The 24,599-nt window shown below is 51.4% G+C and overlaps 1 protein-coding gene across 1 annotated transcript; it reads right to left on the bottom strand.

Annotated features, from left to right (window-relative positions):
• Positions 1–8,673: 8,673 nt before the first annotated feature.
• Positions 8,674–11,832, bottom strand: IRF2BPL (interferon regulatory factor 2 binding protein like). The gene has a single exon (XM_072338665.1). The coding sequence runs from the start codon at positions 11,694–11,696 to the stop codon at positions 9,477–9,479; it is 2,220 nt and encodes a 739-aa protein (XP_072194766.1). The 5' UTR covers positions 11,697–11,832; the 3' UTR covers positions 8,674–9,476.
• Positions 11,833–24,599: the final 12,767 nt, after the last annotated feature.

Raw genomic sequence — 24,599 nt, 5'->3', positions numbered from 1 at the left:
GGACTGTTGCTGGGCTGCTGGAAGGCAGTTTGGTCAGGCTTAGCCCTGCACTGATGGAGCTAAAAAAATCATGCTCAAATGTTTGTCTGCATGTCTGGACACTTCCTGCTGCCAGTGCGGAGGGTGAGAATCGCAGTGCAGAGCAGCTCCACAGTGAGAGAGGCCTATGTGTGCAGCACAGACTGTGGAGCTGTTTGCCTCTTGTTCTGGCCATGCTGAGACTGACTCCAGACGTGCAGGCATTGCATCTGGGCTGACCTGCATTCAGGGGGAATGTGCACATTTGTAGCAACCAAACAGCCAGGGAACATCACTAACTCTGTACTCAGAGATGAGATGGAGGGACATTCACAGGGTCTGCTGCTGGAGCTGGAACCGATCACCATTCTGGGCACTCCTCTGCAGGAAATGATGGAAGAAACAGAGTTGGAGGGAATGAATTTGTGTGACCGATAGGAGCATTCTGCTCCAAAAAGCAAGGAAGATTTGTAGCTTGCAAAGAAAACTTCAGAAGAACACTCTAGTCCTGCATCAGCTTGCAGAAGGCCCTCCTCAGAGCAGGGAAATTTCAGCAATACGTAGCTGGCACGCAAACTTGTGCACATGAAGGGGTTGTTCGCTGGAGCATATCCCTGTCACGTGCCATTTGAGCCACAGGCGGAGGTCTCTGTTCAACACAGCAACTTTCTGGATCAGGTGGACATAGAAAGTCCTGAGAGGAGTCTGTGGGGTAAAAGCTAGAACTGAGATCCAATGGTCTCCAAATGTACAGGAATTCTACTTCAGTGAAAAATCAAGACAAGTCTGGTGCCAGGTTTCCTTAAGGAACAGCCAAAAAGGCTTAAGAAGCTTAGTAGAAATAGCTACTCCAGGCCCAGCCATTCTTAGACATAAAGGAAAGCTGTGGGTCAGACTACAGATGTGATGATCCTGAAACAGAACATCCCTGAGAGCTTTGCATGGTCACAAGATAGGTGCCACCAAATGGCATCCAGACAAGGCCCTAAGGGTAACTGCACGTGCGCTGCTGGGGACTGATACTTTCAGTGCATGCAGCAAATAATATGGCAACTCATCTGAGGAGGAAACTGTGTGGAGCAGGTGACAAGCTGCAGCTCCCAGCGAGTGGGACCAAGATGAGCACAAAGGGCTTGCTTTGATCAGAGCAACAGCCCTGCTCTGCTCTTCTCATTTGGTTCTACAGTTTGAAGGACTCTTACTGGCTTTAAGCATCTGTCTGCTGTTCTGGGCTGGGGGAAAGATTTAATGGCTGTACAAATGTGTTTGTAGGCTGCGAGCTGAAAGATTTTCCCCCACCCAAAATTTATAAAATTAATATTTGTTTGTAACACCCTGTTTGTAACAGCGGGCAAAAAGAAGAGCTTTTCTAAAAGCAACATTAATCTGATGTTTGCTGTCAATGAAGGTGCTGCATATTATCTAATATTATTGCTAACCAGTTCTGCAAAGTTATGTTGTAATTAATTTCCATAGCAACACGGTTGTGGTATAGATCCTGGGTTATAAATCAGAGGAAGAGGGAATGAGAGAAGCATGAAGTAAAGACTACACAGCAGAAACTGCCTTGATTATTACTTGAATCTTGAACGTTCTTATTAGTCCAATTTGTTTAAGCAGTGTTTATTTGTAGGTCATCTTGAGGATCCAGCCAGGCAGCACCTGCCTCCCCAGGCATGCTCAGACATAGCCTGGGATTGCACATCTTCAAGGGAGGGCAGGGTGGGGTTCCTTTAAACGACACAGCCTCCTGCTAGGAGGAAGTTTCAAGCTGGAGCTTGCAAAATATGCACAACACAGTGCTGTGAAAATCATATCAACAGAACAAGGAAGATCTAGGCAGAGAGCTGCAACTAATCATGCAAAAAAGCCAAAAGGAGCTGCTCTTTGTCCTAAGTGTGTGCAGGGCAGTTCTCAAGAAACACTGTCTCTTCTAGCATGAGGAAAAACAGGAGCACAGAAGCATGAGAATTTCTGCATCGTTTCCTGATACTTAGCTGTCCCACAAGCCACTAGGCACCTATCAGAGATGCTGACTCATGAATCTATCATAGGTTGCAGGGCCATGTTAGCACAACGTGACTCTGTGTTCGTGGATCCCCAGTTGATGCCATCCTGACAGTTCCACCTCTTACTGCCTCCCTTCCAGCACGAGTGACGCAACGAGCACAGCTGAGTGAGCATAGTTGGATGAGCTGGAGAAGAGCTGAAAGCAAGCAGGGGGAGGAGGGGAGAACAACCTCTCAAAACCACAACAAATGTTTGCCAAAATGGACCGTGTATACTTACCAAGGTACGGCTTTTGAAAGCCTGCTTCTTTCTGATAAGATACTAGAAATAATCTTTCACTGAAGGAGGTGGGATCAAATAGATGCACCAACTGGCCTTTCTTATCAGTGCAGTCTGAGTTCTTCGTGGAGGAATTATCTTTGCATGTAACAGAGGGTCAAACACATCAACAATGCTGAGCAAGTTATAGAAAATATTCAAAAATCTACTCCTGCAGGGAGGCGAGAGCTCTTCCAATCGCTTTAAACCTAGATGTCGTATGCCTTCTTTTTTACAGGAATAAGTTACAGATGCTGGGGAAGAGAGTTCTAGGAGAAAATGTCTAGCACATCCGGCTTACTCAGATGAGCTGCACCATCTTACTCAGAGGCCTCTACTTTTCAGTAGCAGACCAGATATTCAGGCTTCTCACTCCCTCCGTGGTTCTGCTCCTAGCTCTGACACAAATCAAATCTACAAAAGCACATTGTCCTTACCTCAACTGCGTGCCAGCCTGGACATGTTCAAATGAAAACTTGGGCTACGCTGTGATCTTTGCTCTTGCTACCGCGATACGTGCAGCGAAGAGGGAGATTGCCTCAGATACATCTGGAATACAGCAATTCAAAGCAACCCCCTCTCATCTTTGATTTGAATTTGCTGTGCTTTCCATCATCGCCAAAGGGGAGCTCCTACCTCTGACACACAGGTATGCACTCTCCTTCACCCCAGCCCTCGCTGTATTGCATCAGCAAGAACGGCAACAGCCCACAGCCTCAGAGCTATCAGGGTGAAGGACACAGGCTAAAAACAACGGCCTGGCTCTGGAAGCTGTTGTTCCCAAACGCCTGTATGGTGCAAGTGCTTTTGGGTTCAACCGTACGGACATTATTACAACTTGCTTTTAATCCAGTGGAAGGCTGAGCAGCAGTCAGGCACCCTCTCCCTTCCTCAGACAGGCGTCTTCTGTGTGAGTTGGCTGAGCGCTGCAGCCTGCCCATCTGGAACACGGATAAACTCACCCAGCGACTGGAGGAGTGACTTCGCCCTTTACTTGGCACAGTCCTCAATTAAGGTTAGCAAAGTCCTGTCCGGCCTTGCATACAAAGCGCTTATTCACAGAAGGACAAAACCCTGTTTTGGCTTCAAAGCAGACTCACCCCCCCCCCCCCCCCCCATCCCAAAGACTGAAGCCCCCACCTCCAAGCGGTCACGCAGAGGCAGGCTGCTAAATCGGCAGTTCGCCCGAGGAGCGAGCGGAGGCTTGCAGCAGCATGGCTGCTTTCTCTGCACATTCCTCTAGTGACGCTGCTCATTACCCAGCATGCAGATAACCCTGAGTCAAGGCTTTGGTATGAGCGGCGCTGCCAGGAGCTGCGTGCTCGGAATGGAGGTTACAGCCTGTGCCGAGGTGAAGCGCCCGCAGCCAGCTGTGCCCTGCCTGCCTCCCCTAGCTCCCACCGAACGCCCCTTTGCCCATCCGCAGAAAGGAGCTTTCCAGCGCCTCCCCGCCACCGCACCGCTCGCCCAGGGATCACGCCCATTGAGAAGCTCTCGGCCTAATAGTAATCCCGACGAATTTAGCCGCTGCTAATAAATCCCACCCCTCCGCCCCTCCCAACCTGCCTCCATGCAAATCCATTTGTAGGTTACTTGAACAATAGCGGGGCTGTGATCGGCCCTCCCTGCTGGCAGCCCGCAGGGAGGGAGGGGAGGAGGATGATGACAGCGGGGAATTCTGCTCGGCTCCTTGAAGCTGCACAGACATGTTTCGTGTCCCCGTTCCCAGCCCCAGCGTGGAGGCAGCCGGCCGGGCGGGGATCGCCGCTCACACGCTTCCCGGCCCTGCACAGCCGGGTTCGGCCCCAGCCAGCGCTGCGGTCACGCTGCCAGCCCCAGCCCTCGCTCACAGGGTGTGGAACGAAGTGGGGGGCCTCCGCGCTGGCAAAAAAATGAGCCCTCCCGAATAGAGCAGGCACAGGGCAGCGCTCAGCCAGTGCGTGCCGAGGGAACGGTGCCAGCCTGAGCGAGAGCTGCCGGCCTCATTCTGGCTCTCCGTGGGGAAAGCCCACAGTCTTTCCGTTGTCAATGGGTGTGGGAAGGGGTTGTTTTCCTGACAGTACGTTGTTTTTCATGGCCGGCAGCAGTTTGTGCCTTTGAGATTTCTCTGCGAAGGGTCACAAAAGCAGCAGTGAGCACATACGGTTGCGCTGGGCTCCAGGGGGAAGAGCCGTGAGCAGATGCCAAATCAGCTGAAACCTAAGAAGCTTGACCTTCCTCACCTCCACCCCTGCTCCCACCTCCTCCAAATAACCCTACAAGGGCGCATGGGAAGGCTGGGTGCCCAGCAGCAGGGGAATGCGATCCCGGCCGTCTGCAGGCACGGCTGCATGCAGGGGGGTCCTGTGCTAAGGGTAGCCTTGCCTGCAGCCCCACCACCACCAGCAAGACATCGCCCAGCACGGCGGTAGGGCTGAACCCCCCAGCCCCGAGTGGCCCAGCCTGTCTGACCAGCTGGGGACCGTGCTGGCCGGACAGGCCGGTGACAAGCATCCTCCCTGCATCCACGTGGCTGCCGGATTCCTTGTGCTTCTCCCTCTGCAGTTCCCTGAATGGCTGACAGACAGAGCTTCGCTGTCAGCTACTGGAAGCGGTGCAGGGACAGGGGGCGGTTTGCAGGAGCAGGGCGAGCCCCACACAGCCCCCAGACAGGCAGGCTCCTGAGCAGCCCCGCAGCAGCCTCCTGCAGCACCTAATTCTTCTTTAAAGGCACACAGCCGGGAAAAGACATCGAGTGCTGCTCCTCCTGTGTTAGCCCTCAGCAGAGCTTTGCTGTTCCCAGTCTGTATTGCAGCTTTTAAGGCAGAAACTGAAACAACAAAAGCTCAGTGCACACTTTCCAGATACTATGAAAATAAACGCAGCAGTTTCATGCTGTGTCTCCTTGTACACGAGAGGGTATGGCCATGTCCTCTGCATCTTCAAGGGTACGGGTGTAAGAACAGCTATATAGGTACAGAACTGTGTTTTGGGTAGAAAATGCATGCCGTAATGGATTCTGATGGCTGAATGCCAAGGGGGAAGCTGTTCTGCTTCAAGAATAGCCCTACGAGAGTCAGCATTACAGTGACAGTTCAGTGCTCTGCTACAAATCTACAGGATGTGTCACTTTGGCAGAGAAAGAGGCTGCTAATGCACAACACAAGCCATCCCGCTATGAATGGAGAATGGCTGCATACCACGAAAAAAGAAAATGGCAAGAACTAGAGGAGAGGGAAGCTGCAAAGCAACTACCGCATAGTAAGCTGGGAACCTGAGAGCTAGGAGGAGACAAAGCCCATTCCCTCGAGGGGAAGAAAAACTCAGTTCGCAAGACACGTAAAGAAGCAAAGACAGCCCTTTTTCCAGTGACTACTGCAGAGCTGCGCTGGCAGCCAGCCTGTTTGAAAAGATTGCAGTTTCAAAACAATGTCAGTCCTGACCAGTTTGGAGCTCAAACGCTGAAGGAGAGGAGAGGAAGAGCATGCTTAGATGCACAGCACTGCTAAGCAAACAGAAACGATAACAAGGTTTGTACTGAAGGACGCTCCTGATGGAGCTGTGTAGTATTTCCCCCAAAAGGACATAACATCTCCTTGCTGCACAAACACGTCTATCTCCAACTCGCACAGAGCTGCCAACACTTACAAAACAAACACCCAGTGCCACACGTGTTCTAGCCCATTTCTTAGAAAATAAGGCCACGAGGCTATTAAAAGTAATGGCAAGAATAATCTCACTGGAAAAAAAAAAAAAACAACAACAAAAAACCAAACAAACAACAACAACAAAAAAACCACCTTGGGAAAATAAACCATTTAAATACTTCCCCATTGCAAGAAGGAATGAAAGCACAACAAATGACCACCTGGACAAATAAATGTTGTACACGATGTATTTGAGCAAACATTTAGCTTTACCTTAAATAACTGCAAAATGGGGGGGGGGGGGGGGGGGGGACACAGGGAGGGGGGTAGTGGAAGCACTGCAGGGAAAACTCAGACATCTGCTAAAGCTCTGCCCACGAGCTCCAGGCGGCAGCTCCCTTTCCCCTCCTCAAAACAAGGCTACAACCTGTTTGTCAGCTGTGGGCATCTTCAGAAAGTGAAAAACCTACAGAGTGGGTTCAAAGAAATGCTGGCTAATGTGCCACGACTGGCTGCTTAATGAGCCGGAGTGAAGGAAAAGGTCACGTGGTTCCAAAAAACCTCCATACAACAAATGTCCTGGAGCGATCGTTAACTTTAATTAACTGCAGTATTACAATTCACTTCAAGCTTATTTTCCACCTCTGTCCGCTGCCCCTTCCCCTTCCTTTGCCTGCTACAAATCAAACGGACGGGCCTTGTAAACGGACCTACGTGCTGAAAATCTGAGCTGATAAAAGCTTTCCAAGAATGCTCCTCAGTTAAAGAAATCCACCACCGGAAGCTCTTCACAACCCCAACCACCAGTGACTGATTTCAAGATCACAAAGAGCATCTCTCTACAAATCTGGGAATTCGCCCTTCTAGGACATGGCTGAGTGTCAAATAGCTGCACTTCTCTCTTAGCTGCAATGAATATTACTTCTCTCCTGGTTCAGTTTAAACTTCAACTTGTTCCCTGTGTACGCTTCTTTTCTCTGTCAGTCATTAACCCACAGCTCTAATTCCCCTGCCTCTTGAGTTGGATACATACCACCCTGTGCTAACTGCAAGCTTTAAAAGAATTTAAAATCAGTATAAATTGATACTCTAAAAAACCTGCCCGTCGCATCCAATACTTAACTCAAAACATTCTTTCTCTGTGTTATTCACGTCATGTGCTCCATGAGAACTGCAGGTTTTGAGGTTTGGAAGCACCGCTGTATCAAATTGCAGAAAAGTAATTTCCTATCTATCTATCTATCTATCTATCTATCTATCTATCTATCTATCTATCTATCTATCCATCTATCTATCCATCTATCTATCCATCTATCTATCCATCTATCTATCCATCTATCTATCCATCCATCCATCCATCCATCCATCCATCCATCCATCTATCTATCCATCCATCCAGTTACTGTCTGAAGGCACAAATGCTGTGATGCCAAAGAATGAATCTCAAGATATCAGCCCAGTATACAAAATAGCAGGAGTAGGTGTCCACAGGAGAGAGCACAGATCTGTGTGCATGCACACTAAGCACCGTCTCTCAAGGCTTCTGCCATCACAGTTACACTTTTCACCAGGAACACACATGAAAAACGTCTTACAAAGAGCAATTGGATACCGAATGCCATCCAGACGTGTGAAAAGAACCTCTGCGTGTAATTGTGCTGAGGTTTTTGTTTTGTTTTGTAGGAAGAGGAATCCTTAACATTCGATAAAACTCAGAGCTCATCCCCTCTGACACTACTGCAATGGGAAGGTCTTTGTGTTCTGTTGGTCAAAATGCAAAGGGTTTCTGCAGGGCTGCTCAAGTCTTGGTTCAGGTTTTTCTCTTTCCTCCCCTTGCCTCACTGGAAAGGACAAAGTTCACATTAGGTTTGTTTGCATTTTCTAGCTAGCGTGAAGGCCTGTGTATTCGCTTTGCCTGTTGATCACCTAGCAGGTATTGCAGTCTCCATAAAATGTCAACGTCACATAAAATAGTTAATTATACAAAGAATTGCATGTGATCCTTGCCAGAAGGAAAGCAGTTCAATCCGGCACTTTAAGGGAAGCTTCCTCACCTGAAAGCACAACACAGCACGGCTCACGTCACCAACTCCAATAGCAAAACCCATTGCCCAGGGGGCGGCAGCCCCCCCAGCTGCAGCACCAGCCGCAGAAGCCGCGTGCTCCCACTGCCCCTTTGGTGCCGCACCACAGCCCTGCCCCACCCCAAGAGCCCACAGCTACCACCAAGCTGCCATGACTTTTAAAAACAGCCCCAAGTACGGAGCACGTGATGCCGCTTCTTTTGTGAAAGAAAGCTTCCTTTCAAGTCTGACGCCTTCCTAAATTGCACGGAGGATGGATGCATCCTGTATTGCAAACAAGGCTTGCAGCTGGAGAGCCGGGGGTGGGGGGGAGCAGGGAGGAGGAAATGAGATGCAGAAACAGTAAATAGAAAATGCTTAGTCAGCAACTGATCCTGCAACGTTAAAGGTGAAATGTAAATAGGCACCGTGCCAAGATTCAGATGAATCCGATAACACCGTCAGCATCATCACCATCACCATCATCATCTCCCGGCGTGTGTGTGAACGTGTGCGTACAGCAGCACAACCGGCACGGCCAGCTGCGGCTCCCCCATCATGGAGACTTTTAAATGGGCACACAGGGCACGCGCACAGCGCCTGAGCTCTGCGAACAACACCACTCGCTACTCGAGGAGTATTAATATCAATTGAATTTATTACAATTTACTAAGCTCCAAGGCACATTACAGTGTTCTGTTAACTACAGAAATGTATAAAGGACAAACAGAGCATGTTTTCATGTACAGCATTTTGCTCTACTGTTCAAAAGCATCCGTGCATCGATAAAAGCAAAAACGAAAAACACATGAAGATTAAAAACGTTCAGATCAATAGAAACAAACTGAAACATTTTTCCTTACAAACTTGCAACAAAAAAACGCCCTCCCCCCAGAGCCACCCCACCGTCTGCAAACAAAAAAACAGAACCAGAGAAAATAAAGTGAAGGACTAACACTCAGGGCTCGGAAAACAGAAGCTGTCACCATTTTTTTTTTCATAGCATTTTCTTTTTTTTTCTTTTTTTTTTTTTTTTTTAGGCATCAACACTGGCCTTGGCAAAGAAAAAAAAAATTAAAATTAAAAAAAAATATTTTTTTTGTTGTTTTTTTTTTTTTGTTTTTTCTTCTTTCTGTCAGAGAAGTGCATACATTTACAAAAATACACACCAGCAGCAGGTAATCGCTAAGGGCTATTAACTTGGTACCTAGCCAACACACTGCCAAAGAAATGAGAACAGGTATTATGTAGTAACCAAACAATATTATATTCTGTTTAACAAAAACCAGCTCTATCCTTCAAATGAAGAAGAGTACATACCTTTGTTTCAAAATATAGAAACATACGACGAAAATAATGTCTATACATAAGACTAACTTTTGCAGTTCGTTATATTCACAATTCTACATCTTCAGGAGCCTGAAGGGATCGGATTTCCTACTCAAGGGTCTCTCTCCTTTTTCACTTTAACGTCCCCGGCTAGGATGGTAGCGATCTCGCCCTGCATAAACGCCCAAGGCACATTGGAACCTACGAGGGGACATTTCTCTCCGCTGGGGCAGTAGACCTCGCCGGTCGCCCCCTGGGCCTTGATGCTCTCTCTGGAACAGGGGAAGCAGAACTTGTGGCTGGGCACCGAAGGGCACTGAACAAAGTGGGTGTCCTCCAAGCGTTCGTGGCAAATGGTGCAGCACAGGGGCCCGCTGTTGGCCATGGGGGAGTCCGGAATGTTTTGGGGGTGCACTTGGTCCATGGCGGGGTGGGCGCTGGGGGGAGGAGGGGCCACTTGCAGGTTCATGTCCCCGTTGCGGGAGGCCAGGCGGCGCTGGCCCGGCACGGAGGCCGGCGACACGGGGCTGCTGCTGTTCCTGCGGGTAGAAGTGGTGGAGTGCACCGAGCTGCCGTCCTTGGGCGAGTGGGCATTGCCCAGCGTGTCGGCCACCGACATGAGCGCAGCCATGGGGGACTGTCCGTTCTGGGGGGCGGACTCGGGCGGCGTGGTCCTGTTGGAGTGGGGCCCGAGGGGCGGCGGGGGCGGCGGCGGGGGGCCCCCGCCGTGCACCGCCCCGAAGCCCCCGGCCGACATGGTGAGCTTGAGGGCTTCGCTCTGACTGGCCATCCACTGCTGCCGCTGCTGCTCGTCACTCAGCTTCAGGGCCCCCTCGGCCGAGTCCGAGGGCTCGGGGGACGCCTTCCTCTTGCGCATGGCCCCGCTCCCGCTGCCGCCGCCGCCGCCCGGGCCCCGCGAGGCTGCGGCCGCGCCCTGCGTCCCGCCGGCGCCGGCCCCCGGCCGCGGGAGGCTCACCAGCGCCGTGGGCAGCATGGGGCAGCTGGCGTCCAGGTACGGCTGCGGCAGCATGTCGGCGCCCACCAGCTCCTTGAAAAAGCGCACGGACTCGGGCAGCAGGTCCCCCAGCAACCGCCAGTCGCCGGAGCCGTGCTTCTTCTCGTACTCCAGGTACTTGAAGCCCGAGGAGAGGCCCCGGCCGAAGTCCTTCATGCAGTCCTGGTACATCTGCTTGGCCACGCCGGAGGCGCTGGAGAAGACCGTGCCAGAGCCGCTGGGGTACTCGATGAAGAGCTTCAGCTCATAGTCCATGCCCGGTTTGGAGACGGCGTCGAAGGCGAAAACGCGGCCGAGCAGGGCGTGATCCTTCTTGAAGCGCACCTCGTAGGGCGTGCAGCCGGCCAGCGTCAGCAGCGTGTCCCGCACGATCTTGGGCTTGCTGGCCCACTCCTCGGCCCGGTTCCGCAGGCTCTCGCTCAGCTCGGCCAGCGCCTCGGCGTTGCGCTGCTTCTCCTTCAGCTCGCGCTCCTGGTCGCTGCTGGACACCGAACCCGGCCGCTTGCCGCAGCCCTCCGGGGCCGGGCCGCCGCCTCCCCCGGCGCCGCCGCCGCCGCCGCACGCACCCCCCTGGGAAGAGGCGGAGGGCGCCGAGGGACCGCCGCCGCCGCGGCCGCTCAGGCCCCCGTGCGGCGGAGGCAGCGCCACGCCGGAGGCGGCGGGTCCGTTAAGCAGGGTCTGCGGCAGCAGGTTGGGGGGAACGTTGAGCTGCGCGCCCGCCGCCCCCGGGGGCAGGCCGGACACCAGCCCTCCGTGTGCGCCGCGGCGGGAGGAGGACGACGACGACGAGGAATTGGGGCTCTGGCGGTTGAGCTCCGGCGGGCCGTCCTCGGGCGCCTTGGGGAAGCCGTTGGGCCCCCCGAGCCCGTTGGGCAGGCGGGCGCCGTGGCCGCCGCCCAGGCTGCCCGGAGGAGGCGGGTACTCGAAGCGGCCGCGCTGCTCGGCCGCCGCCGCGCTGAGCCCGTAGCGTTCCAGGCCCGACTGGGAGAGCCCCGAAGCCGCCTTGGAGGACGCGTCCACATGGTTGAGCTGCTGCTGGGCCGCCGCCGCCGCCGCCTCCTTGGCCGAGAGCGGCACCGCCTTGACGCCGACGGGCGGCGGGGGGCCCGGGGAACGGCCGTCCTGGAAGCAGCCGTGCGCCCGCTTCAGCTGCCGCGCCGTCTCTATAACGAACTCGATACGGTCGGCGCCCTCGTAGTTGACGCAGCCGCGGCAGACGGGCTCCGTGAAGTCCCAGATCATGGCCCAGGGCATGCGGGGCAGGTCGCACAGGTAGCACGACTGCCGCCGGGACGACGACACCTGCGCGGCGGACATGGTGCCGCTGGCCGGGGAGCCGCCGCCGCCGCTGTCGGGGCCGCCTCGCTCTTCCCCCGCGGGCCGGAGCTGGAAAGAGCGTCCGTACCCGCTCCGGGCGCCGCTCGCGGCCGAGGCTCGCCCGCTGTTAGCCGGGGACGGCCGCCGCCGCCCGCTCCCGGCGCTGCTGCCCCGGCGGGGAGGGGATCGGCGTCTGCCGCTGCCGCGGGGGGCTGGGCGGGGGTCGCCTTCTCGCCGCGTCTGTTTCCCGGCGCTCTCTGCCTCTCCGGCGCTGCTCCTCCTCCGGGAGGAGGCGGAGGTGCTCGGAGGAAGACGGGAGGGAGGAGGAGGAGGAGGAGGGGAGGGGTGGGGGGGTCACCTTCCACCCGCCGCGGCTGCCCGCCGAGCTCGCGCTCCGTTCCCTACGCGCCGATCCGAGCCGAACCGATCCGATCCGTCCCGCCGACGAGAGGCACCCGGGCGGAGCGCCGCGACTTCCTCGGGCGGCGGCGGAGCGGCAGCAGCGTGGCGAGCGGCGCCGCCTGCTCCTCACTCACATCCTCGCCGCCGTCTCGCAGTCCGAGCGCGCTACCGCGCGCCGCCGCCGTGCCCGCGCGCCCCCTCCTCCGCGCCGCGCTCCCCCCGCGCCGCCCCTCCTCCGCGCGCCCGGCTCGGCTCAGCACGGCTCAGCCCTGCCCGACTCGGCGCGGGGCGGGGCGGCGCGCCCGGGCGGGGCCCCGCGTCACGACCCGGCTCCGCGCCCCGCTCCCCCGCCGCCTTCCTCCGCCCGCGCCGCGCATCCACTTGTTGCGCGTAGCACGCATGCCCGGCGCCCTGCCCGGCCGCGGGGTACGGCGGCGGGTAGCGCCTCTCCGCGCCGCGTGCGTGCGCGCCGCTCCGGGGCCGCGCCTTCTCAGTTCACTCTCGTTTGCCGGGCGTGAGGCCGCCAGCGCCCGACGCCCTGCCGGAGGGGTCCCGCGTGCCCCGGGCGTCCGACCCCGCGGCCGCAGCGGGCGGCCCCGCGGTGCCGTGTAGGGCGGGGCGGCGGGCGACGGACCGCCGAGATCCTCCCGCGCTCACGCGGGGAGGAGGAGGATTCCCCCCTCGCCGTCGAAACTCGCGGCCGTTTTCCCGTTTACCCCTTTAACCGGCTGCCGATGCTTTGCGTAACGCCGCCACCGGGCAGAGCGCTCGCATCGACTCCGCTCCACGCAAATAAGCGGAACGTTCGCTTCGGCGGGGGGGGAAAGCGAAACACAAACAGGGCCGGCCCTTCCCCGCCGAGCTCCGTGGGCGGAGCGGCGCGGCGGACGCCGGAGTTGCGCGGAGCGGCGCCGCTCGTGCCGAGAGCACGGTTGCGTCACGGGCGCGCCCCGCGGCTCGCGAGGGGCACGGCGCCGCCCGCCGCGTCAGCGCGCCCCGGGAGCCTCCGCCGCGCCGGGCGGCCGTGGTGCTGCCGCCGGGCCGCGCTAGGGGCGCCGCGCTGCTCTGCGGTCTTTGTGGGGCTGCGCCGCGCCGCGGGCGGGGCGGGCGCGGACAGCCGGACAGCGGTGCGTGCGAGCGCACGCTCGCATACGCGCGGCCGCTTCCTGGCGTCTGAGACCCGAGCACAAAGCTGCCTCGTGCCCGGCTAATAACGTTCCACGGCTCACGTGACGAAAAGTTGTTCCTTTAAAGAATTCCTTTCGTATCGCCACTGCGTCTCATTTCCATTTTTAGTTATCTAAAGCGTTTCATATGCGTCCGGCTATCATATACGAAGCTGGCAAACGAATTTGAAACGTGTGAAAGGAGCTGTGTTAAAGGAGAAGCTTCATAAGAGGCGCACGCGGAACTGGCAGCGCAGATACCGCTCCGTGAAGAGCGCTGTTGTAACGCAGCCATCCGCGGGGAGCTGCGCTCCCGCATCCCGCGGCCCCCCGCACGTGGGCAGGACGCGCTCCCGGCCGGGGGGCTCCCGGCCAGCCGCCGGGCTCGCGCTCCCGCGCGCCTTCACCTGACCGAACGGGTCACCTCCGCTCGCTGCAGCTCACGCAAGGTCGGCCCCCGTCCTGCCCCCGTCCCGCCCCGTGCCGACCTTCGCACGAGAAGCGGAGCGGAGCTGCGGGAAGAGGTCGGGCCCGCTAAGAGCGCGGAGCCGCGCCGTTTCCCTCGCCGCGCGGAGCTGGGGGCGCGGCGCCCTGTAGGGCCTCACCGGCACCGGGGCCCCGCCGCGCGGAGTCGCCCCACGCCCCCGCTGCCCCGAACCCTGCGAAAGGACCCTTATTTGGCGGCACCCACCTCCGAGGAGCAGCCCGCCCTCCCCGCTGTCTTTATAGGGGTGTAAATAATAATCGCCTTAGATATAATCTCGCCTCAGAAAACCATTTGCAGGTGCTGTCAACTCCCTCTATAGTTCGTGAACAGAAAAAGTGCAGAGATTAGCATCTGTGACCCGAGCTAACTGCCTTTACTTTTACTTGCGGGATACGCAGTCCTGGAAATATGTTTGTTTTTCCGTAATGATTAAACCCTGATTTAAACTTTGGTCACGGGCACGCACCGTACCATTACACAAGTGGCACTTAAAGATGAAGTGTCGGCGCAGCAACAATATGGCCAGCAGCGGTGGCGATCTCTGAAAGCTGATTGATGAAGAGAGCCGCAATGTAAATGCAAATAAATGGCACACCGTGGCACCTTCACGGGGAACGAATTGTCTGGATCGATCTCATCTGTTAGAGGAGAATAGACTGAGCAGTGTCAATGTCACAGAGCTGCAGTGCATGGCAGCACTGTCCTGGCAAGGGCTGCACTGCGCTGCTCACCTGGTGCCCTCCACGCCCTACAACGCTGGCGGTGGGGCCGGGGCGGCCACATGGGCCTGGCAGGCTTTGTACTGAACATGGCCGGTGTTTGTTTAGCTCTGAAATAATCCAGGAATTAAAATTGCATTTGGAGGAGGAAAAGAGGAAGCCCGAACAATGAAGCCATTCAGGTGCTCGGTGTGGCTAAATGAAAAAAAGACGCAAGCAAACAACAAATAGCGTAAGGGGGAAAAGGACGGTGCTGTTTAATAAAAGGGAGGGGAGCACCAGGACGGACTGAGCGGCAGTTGTGAACAACCGCTCCGCAATCGCTTTTTGCGCAGAAGTGCGAGTCAGCACTTTGGGTGCAGTGCTGGGACTCTGCACTTTGCCCGTCGCTCCCAGCCCATCAGCAGTCCCCATGGACAGGAACGCAGTTTGCACTGCCACAAGTACCGTCTAACTCCTTCCTTTCAGGTTCGGATAAACACTGCCATCCAGGAAGCCTTTTCCCTTTATTCCCCTTACCTGCTGTATTCCATACTACACACGCATGCACATCTGTGTAATGCCAAAACAGCCAGTGAGCCTTGGATTGGAATGAAGGAATCAAAATGCTAGCTAGAAACACGAGGTGTGCAGACTGGATGACACCTTTCTTAAGGCAGCTGCTAGGAAGCAGAAGGTGCACTGCACCGTGAAGGAATAAGGGACATATTCCATTTGCCCGCCTGAGCCCCAGGCCTGCCAGGCTCTGCTGTTGTGCCACCAAAGCACTGGAATCGCTATTGATTTTGGCACTGAAATATTGCTGCTTATTGATCAGCAGTCCAATGTTAATTATGCGGAATATAGGACAGCCCCAGCGTTTGCAAGCAGCAATAATTAGGAGCCCATGATCTCGGCAGTCTGGGAAAGAATGCTCTAAATGCTCCCAGCCTGGGAACATGCTTAACTCTTTGCTGCTCGCGGTGCAGAGCTGTGGCACTGCGTGGTGTGGCAGTTGCAGCAGCTGCTCGGGATGGAAGCGCTCAGCCGCAGAAAGGGCTCTTCCCTCCGTGGTCAGAGCAGCGGCTACAGCTGGAAAAAATACAGGGGCCAGAAGGAAGGAGTGCTCCCGAGAGTGTGATTTACATGGATTTACCTTCATACGGCAAATAAAATAAAATCCATCACAATCAAATTACCAGCTTCAAAACAGCGTAGAGATTAGCAATGAACAGAGTGCTTGTAGGTAAAGGGAGCGCGCTCAGCAAATCAAAACACAAACACTTCAGGTAGAAGTTGCAGAATTTTGTCAAATTCAAAGTTGAACATTGTCTTCTACTAGAAGCTGCCACAAAGTGTCAAAACACCTGGTTACAAAGAACAGGAGTGTAATTACATGTTTCTGTTTATCATTTCAGTTCTCATCTCATTATAATTCTGTATTTTCCTACCATCCTTCAGGTAGCAAGCCTTGTTGACATACACAGAGCCTCCTGCTTCCCTTCTCCCTTCCTTCCTCCCTCCCTCCTTCCTTTCATCCTTCCTGTTTTCTTCTTTCTCTCCAGCCTGCAGCACTCAAACGTGCCTAACAGCCGCTGCCCAAAGTGCTGCCCAGTTTGGTGCTGTGTTTCCACATTTCTGCTCCCCATGCCGCTCACACCACCCGCAGCTGCCCTGCTCTGTGCCAGCCCCTGACGCCACCTACACCCAGGCAGCTTTGCGGCCCCACGCCACCCAAATGTCCCATTTTTGCCCTGGAAAGTGGTTACAGTGTGAGACGCAGCCCAAATGGATTTTCATACAGCCGATTCTATGGTTTTTAAACCCATCTGCGAGCCCAGATTTCCATACATTAACTAACCTCTGCCAAATCTTACAGTGCAAAACAAGACACCTATAATGAATTCTGCTAGCTCTGTAAGGGACTCAGCACCACATTTTATGCTTGGATACGTAGAAACTGGGTCCTCTCCACTGTTGTTATTTTTGCTTTATCTCTGGACCGTTTTCATCTTACATCCTGTGGACGTAGTAAACAATCAACAATAATGAATCAACTGAATCGGTGCATTTTTTTCAAGCTATTCCCACTGAGAGCCACTTGCACTTTCGTGACAGCTAAGAATCTGCCAAACATTAGCTTAGTTACCAGCAAGACAGCCCCCCTCCCTTCACCCCATACACAGATTGTTTATCAAAACGCTCTGCCAAGAAAAATATCCCTGCTTTTGGCCTCCGCCAGTGATTAATAACACTTGAGAACTGAACAAAACTTCACTGTGTTTTCCAAAAATGGGGGAGGTGGGAAGAAGAGAGGCAAATTAAAAAAGAAAAGAAGGGGGGGGGAGGGAGGAGAAAAAGGAAGAAGGAAGAAAGTGAGAGAAAAGAAAAGGAAAAAGAAGAAGAAAAAAAAAAGGAAGAGGAAAAAAATGAAAAAAGAAGAAATAAGGAAAAGAAATTGAGGAAGAGGAAGGAAGGGAGGAAGGAAGGAGAAGAAACCAGACACTCTTCAGTTATTTTACATGGCACAAGCTGCTTTTCCTCTGTAACCAGCCCGTATGAAGAGACCTGAAGCACTTTTTCTCTAAGATCACGTTGAAAATGCCGATTAATGCTGTTATTGAAAGAGGGATGTTGCGGGCACAGAATGAGGGTGAGAATAGAGGGGGAAGGCAGTTTCCTTTATTAGGACTTATCAAGATGAGCTTTGGGGGGAAAGGGAGGGAAAAAAAGATCATTTACTTTCTTTTCAAAGACTGTTGGTAAAATTCCTAAGGGAGACCAAGTGCCAAAATTAACTGTCTTGGTGTATTACTTTTAGATGCTGCTGCCCGGGTGAATTAAGTCAAGACTTCAAGCAGCAGCCAAAGATAGCTGCAAGCTGAAAAGAGGTGATGCATTTCCTTGTTTTGTGGTGAAACTCACCAATTTGTGCAGATTGTCTTTGCTCCAGGGCTTTTTCTTCTCTGTCTCTCTCCCCTTCTGGGCTATTTTTACTGTTTTATATTTGGCGTTATTAATGTGCTTTGCAATGAGGAGGTAAGGTAAAAAACAAGTGTTTGTTAAGAAAAGTAAGAAAAGGTTAAAAAAAATGTATGTGCTTCCGTGTGTACCGCGTCTGTAGGTACATACACACACAGGTCAGAGCACCCAGACATTCGTGTCCTGCAAGGTATTTTTCACTACCTTGTACTCCAAAAGGCATTATTTAGCAAAAGATAACAAACAGCACTCAAACAGTGGGATAGAGACTAGTGAAAACAGTTTACTGAAATTAATGATGCTGGATTGAACCAAACCTTCCCTTTGGAATGAGTGCCAGACATAGTTTTCCTGAACCCTGTCCAACTGCCTGAGCGACAGACAATTTTCATTCTATTTGTGCTAAAGGCTTATGACTAGTGCTGGAAAATGAAGCCCTTGCCCTTGATCTCGGTGCAGATTTAAAAAAAAAAGAAAGCAAGAAAGAAAAAGGCAGAACTGTGCCAATTTGTTTCCTCTGCCAACAGAAGCCCTTGTGCTTCGGGTAATGCAAAACAATAAAAAGTTCACATGCAAACTCTCCATTGAAAGGAAACCCACCAAGAGCCATCTACTTCTGCTACATTCATCAGCCAGTTTCCGAGATTCTCACAATGTCAGCAAAATGCAGAGGCTAAGGGCAGAAAATATTTACCAGCCAGCAACACCGCCTTCTTTTTCTATTCCGTGCCTCATTGCTATGCAGCTGATGACGAGCCGCACAAAATACCCCACTGTAAATAAGCACACTCCTCCTCCTGCTCCCGCTGATTGTGCCCAGCACTCAGGTACTGCACGCAAATCTGTTGTCACAGCTAATTCTGTTTTTGAAGGATGAAATACACATTTGACACACGCACGTAGTTCTACACAGTGGCTATACTGTACTGCTGTCAGCCAGCTAATAGCCAATCACTTTTTCCTAGATTATTAATAAAATCAGAACCTGAAGCAGAAGGCGTTTGCTTTCATTGTACAGTCTGCACTTGTGACACAGTACATGTGGAAAATTTTGAGTGCACTGCAGTGAATGGTCTGGGGGTTAGTTTTAGCTTCCGCTAAGTACCTGGCAGGCTGCCACAGCTGAAGGATTCTGGGAACAGAAAGGCTCCCAAGTACAAACTGCCAGCATTAAGCAGTCCTGACAGCTCTGCTCCTTCCACACTTGGCAGCAGTTCAAAGTGCTCTTTCATTTGAAAGGCTGGAAGGCTGCCATGTGCATTTGTGCATTGCAGATTTGCTGTGCCTGCTCTCATAAGGAACTGATAAATGCCGTTGCTGTTGCCATGGGGACAGGAGGCTATCAGAATGGCCTTGTGATCTGCAGCCTCTCAGCTCTGCCTCTGCAGGGCTTTTTTTTTTTTTGCTTTTTTTTTTTTTGCTTTTTTTTTTCTTTCTTTTTTTCTTTTTTTTTTTTTCCCCCCCTGAGATGGTGAAATAAATGTTCTAGAAAAGGTTAACTCTTGAAGGACAGGAAGCGCTGCTTTGAAAGGACACGGTGAGCCTCCTCCAAGGTGCTGGGAACAGGATGAACACATACCTGCCAACTGTCCCTGTGTGGGAAGCGCTGCCCTTGAGGATGTGTAAGGCCGGGAGGGAGGAGGAGGAGGAGGAGGAGGAGGAGGAAAGACCTTCTCCCCACTCAGTCTCTTCAGAATTCCCTCCAGCTCAGGATCTCCCAGCATAATTAAAGGGCCGTCCCCTTTCTTCCCCTCAGCATCACCACATACAGTTCTCAGATGTTCATGGAAATGAATTAATTCACCACTGAACTTGTAACATGCCTGGTGCCTTTAGTGCTCATTACCATCACAGGACAGCTAGTGGGATTAGACCCATTATGCGGACTCCATGTGTGGTTAATGTGAGTAAAAAGAATGAGCAGTGTGATATAAAACTGCATGTTTAAAAGATCTTAGTGACAATGCATGTCCTGGGAGTGAGTCTTGGCTCGTTCTAGTTCCCAAGATTAAAATAAACACACCCTTGAGCTATGCACAGCCTGATCGTGCATAGAAATGAGTGTGCATATCTCCTTCTAAACAAGTACAGATAAAAACAGAGCTGGCAAATATTTCAGCCAGAATTTATACCCCCTTTTCCTCCATCTCCTTCGTTACACGTTATTTCTTTCTGTCTCTGCCCAGTGATAAATGTGGGTTCCCTGAAGCCCCCTGCTGCGGTTGAGTAAACTGCGTTCTGTTTAAGCAGAGCGAAGCCTGCGCATGACATCACAGCGGGAACAATGGGCACAGCACTGCATTGCTGCGCCGCGGCCACGCAGCGCGCTCCGGGGCAGCCTGTAACGAGATCAAGATGGGCACGCATCTGTGTTCCCAGAGAAGGCAGAGAACGCCACGGAGCAGTCAGACGGCGAGTGGCACACATCAGGATGGATGGAGCATTTGGGGGATTCTGTGTGTGTACCGGAATGTGACCGGTTCTGGGGGCCTTGGTTAAAACTGGGAAAAAAAATCAACAACCCTGCAGACGAATGCATTGCTCCCCTTCCTTCTCTAAACGAGGATCTCCGCCTTTCAAAATTGCAGGCTTTTATCTCTATATGTGACTGGCATTATGTGAAATGACACACTGCAACCGAACAAACCGAAGGAAGTGAGTCTCCACACGCTTTCAGCTCACATTGCTGCACTGATAATCTGCTTCACCAGCCGATGGTACAAGCCCGGGACTTTTTCAAACGAGCACCAATATCCTTTAAGTTTCACTCCAGTTCCACTTCTTTTTCAGTGGGTACGTTGTTTGGAAGGCTTTTGGTTGTGAATGTGTTAAACCGAGGTGAAAGAAAGCAGTTACTTGCAGAACATGCCCGGGAGATTGTGTCCAAAGCAGCACAAACAGGCAGGCAGACGTGTACGCGCATGCACGCACGCACTCTTCACCTTCTCTGAATTGTCTGTTAGTTCCCATTCTCCAACAAATTAAGGCATCTGTGATTCTGAGTTTTCTGTCTGACATCAAATCCTGCCGGCTAAGACAATCTGCATATGCAAATCTAGATCAAAGCGACCTGCACACATGCACAAAGCAACGTCAGGGCCGCACACAAGGCTGCGTTTCAGAAAGCCTCCGCACCAGACCGAGCCAGGCCAAAGGAAATATTTCTTCCTGGCTGCCTGGGCTTTTTCAAATAAATAAATAAATACACACGAAGCTCAGTGTAATTCTACTGTAATATCTTTACCTGATTCTCTCTGGGTTCTTGCCTACGGTTGTCATGGTAATTTGATAATTCTGGCTTGCTCGCCACACATTCTGTTTGTCTCACTGGATTTCCTGATTATTCAGGAAACTCTTGTAAAAAACCTTCCAGTCTCTCCCCCCTGCCCCCGTTCTTGGCTCAGTCCTGCTTTTTTTTTTCCATCCCCCCCGTACAGAGGAATGTGCATTATTTTGCTACAAATCTACCGAGCTGAAACCGTTCGCTCCACACACCTGAAAATGGAGCCGATGAGATAAGCGCACATAGCAGAGCGCTGCTGGTATTTTCTTTCATGGTCTGTGACAGGGGAGAGAGAGGAAATGTGGAAAGATAACTACATATAGATTTCTTGTAAGGTTTCTTGGATCTTAATCCTATAGATATTATTTAGGCTTTAACTGCTGCATTTCTGACAGCAGAAACATGTATTTAACTGTTACCGTTTCAAACATGACAGACACGTTTGTACCTGGAGTGAGAGAGTGAGAATCTATTCTCTCAATAGACAGGGAAGAAGCAATATTTTTATCCAAGGGTTCAGGTGACAGATTATGCCAGAAGCAGCAAACTGATCGTGCTTGGGATGCTCCAGTGAAACCTGAAGAAAAATGCATGCTGCTAAGTAGTACTTATCGTGGGTGGGTGGTTACAAAGGGTTTGTGTCATCGACACGTACATTTTGAACAGTACTCAGATCAGGTGTTTCTAATGTACGCACACATACAAATATACATTATGTATAGATAGATAGATAGAGAACATAAACCCGTTTTTATCGTGTTTGGGTTTTTTGTTGCTCCTCACCCAGACACGGTTCTTGTGGTGGCAGAACAGAGCTACCCTGCGTACGGTTACCTTAAAACAATTTGCTGGAGTATTCAATTTCACATCATTGCTTTTGTGCAGTCCTTGTACATGTGGCTTCTATGCTCTTCAACAAAGTGTTACGTATTTTACTGTGCTGGTCAGTGCCTCGTACAGCTACACCCTGACATCATTAGGATCTCAAAGGATTCTTTCAAAGCAAGCTTGTAATGTAACTGATTTTTTTTCCCCCCAACTTAGTACAATTCAGACCTAGTAATTTCCACTATATACCGCCATGACAGAAGTAAAAGTATCCGTGGAATCTACAAATTTTACCATCTCTCCTTTGGTTTCTATTGCTTTCTTCTTTCTCATTCTGTTAATGGAAAGCACACTGGGGGCTTTTCTAAGTCACATTTTGATGCAATCGGTCATGCTGTGGAATCTGCTAAGCGCAGTGAGCTCTCCAGCTGTGACAGCCTGCAGCGCTCCAGTGCCCTCCACAGCCCGGAGATCTGTGACATCATCTGAGACAACACCCTGCATGCTCCCCAGCCAGGAAGGCTGCTGCTCCTCCCCACGGGGGATTTAGGAGGTGTCACTGGCATTATGTGGCACGTGGCTGCGATGCTCATACTTGATTTTAACCGTGAAATTTCTGCTAAAGTAACCCTTCATACATGGAATAAAGGACCCATAAATTGGTTTGGAAACTTTTCAGCGTTACAAATCTCACTTTCTTCCTACTTCAGTTTTCAAAATTTCATCTTCAGTAAAATAAAATGGACAGATTTGATCCCATTTGTAGGTAATGCAGTGAATCAGCAATGAACGCATTGTCTCTTGTGTGCGAAAACCCTCCTATCTCCTGCCGCTACTCAACAGAAGAAAAGGCTTCAGTAAATCACATATAGGACATCTGATGTTAGAATGGTCATAAACTGATTCTAAACTACTTTTCATGTATTTTTACAATGCAGACACTGCATCAGCAGACTGTATGTTTCATAACTAGCAGAGAAATGGTGGCCTCTCTCCTCTCAAAAGACAGCTGAGCAGTGGAACACTTGATTTTACCTTCTGCTAGCCTCTAATTATTTTTACAGAATATATCCAGTAGCGTTTATTACTTGAGTGATCATAAATATTTACAAAGAAATTACAGTCTTGAAAGCAACCTCCACAACGGATGCTTTTTTCTTCTCTTAGAATGTTGTTTACATACCTGCTAATTGGCACAGCTCAGTACTCCGGAGCGATCTAGCTGCTAGCAATGCACATTAGCAAAGTCTTGCCACGCAAATTACCGAGACTTTGCAACGCAAATAGAATAGGCTCAGCAATTTCTTTTAAAAGTCAGTGTGCTCTAGTCCATTTTTTTATTACTGTTATCTTTAGTTCTGTGAAGCTTTGGAACATTTCCCAGTCTGGATCTATAGAATGTTTCCTGGGAAAATGTATAAAGAGCCTGTGTTCTGCTTTACTCTGTGCTGGCAGTGCCTGCATGCATTTGGTGAGCTGGCTCTTTGAAGACCCAGCCCATGTATGGAGTCCAGTCAGGCTGAAAAATGTAGCAGTTAAGACACTTTACAATCCCAAATCTCTTTTAAACAAAGGTGTGGTTTAGCAGGACTGGCTGCTTCTGACCTCTTTCAGCCTCTTATTATTGCAGCTGCTATGACGTAAGGCTGAGTGAGTATGGTAGAACTGAAGTAGCCGAAGCTCAGGGAGAAACGCTGAGAACAGCTGTTTTACTGTAAACATGAATAAGGGGCTGACTTCATTTGCAAGCTGGAAGCATTCACAGTTTTTGCACAAATAATACTTGGAATTTAATCTAGATGTTCGCAGCACAAAGCAAAAAATAATAATATTATTAATAATAATAAAATAAATCCCTTCAATATGTTACTGCAGCTTTGAATGAAGCAGATTCTCTGCACAGACATGCATCCCACCAAAATCAACAGGGAATTTTCCACATTAATACGCAGCTTCACACAGATGATACAGACACACACACAATGAAAAGAAAGTGCAATATTTATCTGCCTTAGCTATTTCTAAAGCTGGTATCATGTTGGTACCTAAGTGCCAATTGGATACCAAAAATATTCAATTGCAGCAGACACTGCAGACCTACAAATGGAATTGCATCCAGGAGGGCACAGCGGGATTTGAATGCTTTCCCTCCAGCTTGGTGCTGCAGTTCATGGATGTTAGGAATCAGACCTCAGACTTCATTTTCCTCACTATATTCTGCAGATTTCTTTATTCTGAAGCAAGCAAAAAGTCTCAGTCAAAGTGATCTTTGTGACAACTGGAGACATTCATTGATATCACAAACATCTGCATATACACACACAGTCATTCGGGCCAGCTTCTCCAGATGCTACGTTCTGGGTTGTTTGTTCTTGCCACATGATCAGTGCCATACAGTCTGCAAGGCAATTCAGCCAGGTACCTGCAGATCAACCAGCGCAGATACAAAAAAGCCTCATCCAGTTGCAGTCACTGTAAGGACTGCAACAGCTCTTGATTTCCAAGGACCAGTGAGAGACATATGGCTTGGAAGTGCTTAAAAGGAACCTATTTCTCACAGATCCCCAGCTACCAGCCTAGTTTCTTGGGTCCCCTAGTAGCCTGCACAACATACAGTAGCACTGACAGTGTTAGAGCTCACAGTAGGGACTGTGCTGGCAGGGAGACAGCCATGGGATGATGCAAGGACGGCTTAAAGCTGCACTTTCACCACCCTCTTTGAGGTCTGCCAAGAACTGCTTGGCCAAAGCTTGGGGTCTGGGCAGCAGGCCCTACTTACAGACTCTTTCCAGAAACTCCCCATATTAAATATAAAGCTATATAGATCCCGACTATCTTCCCCATTTGTTATTATTATGGTTCACAGGCTAAGTAGCATAAACTCTGGTCAGCTCCTTGATAAAAGACCAAGTAAAACTTGGGATACAGATAGGCTTGTTAAGATGCATCACTTTCAGTGAAAATCTTAAAGCTGGGCCTGTGCTGTTGCATGTGGACCCCTATGAATGAGAAATAAACATAACCATTTGGATATCTGACCTTCTTAGAGCTCCCACA

Source organism: Excalfactoria chinensis, chromosome 5, assembly GCF_039878825.1.
Source record: "Excalfactoria chinensis isolate bCotChi1 chromosome 5, bCotChi1.hap2, whole genome shotgun sequence".
NCBI classification, from domain to species: domain Eukaryota; kingdom Metazoa; phylum Chordata; class Aves; order Galliformes; family Phasianidae; genus Excalfactoria; species Excalfactoria chinensis.
The sequence above is the reverse complement of the archived record's forward strand: the minus strand, read 5'-3'. Positions and strand labels throughout refer to the sequence as shown.

Excerpts from the sequence above, each read along its gene's own strand:
- IRF2BPL (XM_072338665.1), bottom strand. The coding sequence starts at position 11,696 with ATGTCCGCCGCGCAGGTGTCGTCGTCCCGGCGGCAGTCGTGCTACCTG.